This window comes from Tupaia chinensis, unplaced genomic scaffold, assembly GCF_000334495.1.
Source record: "Tupaia chinensis unplaced genomic scaffold, TupChi_1.0 Scaffold144255_1, whole genome shotgun sequence".
Lineage (NCBI taxonomy): Eukaryota > Metazoa > Chordata > Mammalia > Scandentia > Tupaiidae > Tupaia > Tupaia belangeri.
The window spans coordinates 2960099-2961389 of NW_006204113.1; the positions used below are offsets into that span (position 1 = coordinate 2960099).

Consider the following 1291-nt stretch of genomic DNA (forward strand, 5'->3'; position numbering starts at 1 on the left):
GAATACAGAACGTCTGAGTACAGTTGCCCATCAGTCCCGTAGAAACTTTTGGTGTGCTTATACCTGTGTGCGTGCAGATCAAGATGATTGACAACATACTGGAGATTTAGGTGTGAATTCTGTAGTTGTCATAAACGAGTACATCTAAAATTTCCATATATCAGTTTGTGTAGATTAAGGCCCATCTCAACTAGAACTACGGGAGATGGACCCTTGGCTTCCCTAACGGGCTTCCCTCCCTTCCTCTTTGGGTCTGAGGAGGGACACCTGTCCCCGGGATTAGTGCTGTCCTTCCTTCAGCTCGCTCCAGGAGGGTGATCGTGCTGTGTTTGGTTCTGTGCTGCAGGGCAGGAGGTGGAATCCGGGCAGAAAAAGAAGGTTGTGGTCTTAAATGTTGATATGTTGAAGCTGGAAGTGCACTAAAAAAAAAGCAGGACCTGGTGAATAGGAAAATGAAAAAGGTAAGCTTGCTCATGACTCTCCATTCCTGTGCTTCACATCACACACCCTTTCGACGCCATGCTAACTCAGGTGCCTCTGGGGAGAGATGGTGGGAGACCTGAATTTGTCCAGGACATTTCCGGTTTGTACTCCTTATTCTGGTGTGTCCAATAGCACTGACTTTCACTCTGGTTCAGGTGATAGATTATATGGTCACCCTAGCTCGAGGATCACACAGGTAATGTGAGCCAGTAAAGCGGGCCACGTGGGTTAGGGAGCCAGGACTCCAGCAGGCTGGAGAGCGCACACCCAGCTCGCGCAGGGCAGAGATGGTTCAGCTTCGTCCAGTGATCGCAAGGCAGGAATGTCAGGATCTCTTTGATTTTTTTATTTTTAAAGAATTATTTATTTAATTAAATTAAAAGAAAAAAATCTGACCAGAGAGGGGGAGGGGAGAAGTGAGAAAGCAAGCTGCCAGATCCAGAACTCAAACCACAGTCGGCCATGTGGGAGTCCAGTGCCTTAACTACCATGCCACCTGCTGGCCCAGATCTCTTTGATTTTTTTTTTAATTTTATTTATTCGTTTACTTCTTTTATTTTGACCAGAGAAACACAGAGAGAAAGTGAGAAAGCAAGCCACCAGGTCCAGGACTTGGACCATGGTTGGCCATATGGGAATGTCCAGCGCCTTAACCACCACTCCACCTGCTGGTCCCCCAGATCTCTTTGATTTTTAAGAGAGAGTAGAATTTGAAGTTTTATTTGAAATAAGTGTCAAACATTTTGGCTTTTTTTTTTTTTTTTTTTTTTTTTTTTTTTTTAAAGTGCCTCTCCCCCCCCAAAAGACA

The 1291-nt window shown here is 45.2% G+C and overlaps 1 protein-coding gene across 1 annotated transcript in view; it reads left to right on the forward strand.

Annotated features, from left to right (window-relative positions):
* PDCD11 (programmed cell death 11) overlaps positions 1 to 1291 on the forward strand; it is a gene marked incomplete in the record, with an annotated part of 57111 nt that overhangs the window by 28502 nt on the left and 27318 nt on the right. The window contains 2 exon segments of the mRNA XM_027767419.1: positions 347 to 418; positions 421 to 461. Of these exon segments, the coding sequence (XP_027623220.1) occupies positions 347 to 418; positions 421 to 461 (113 nt within the window).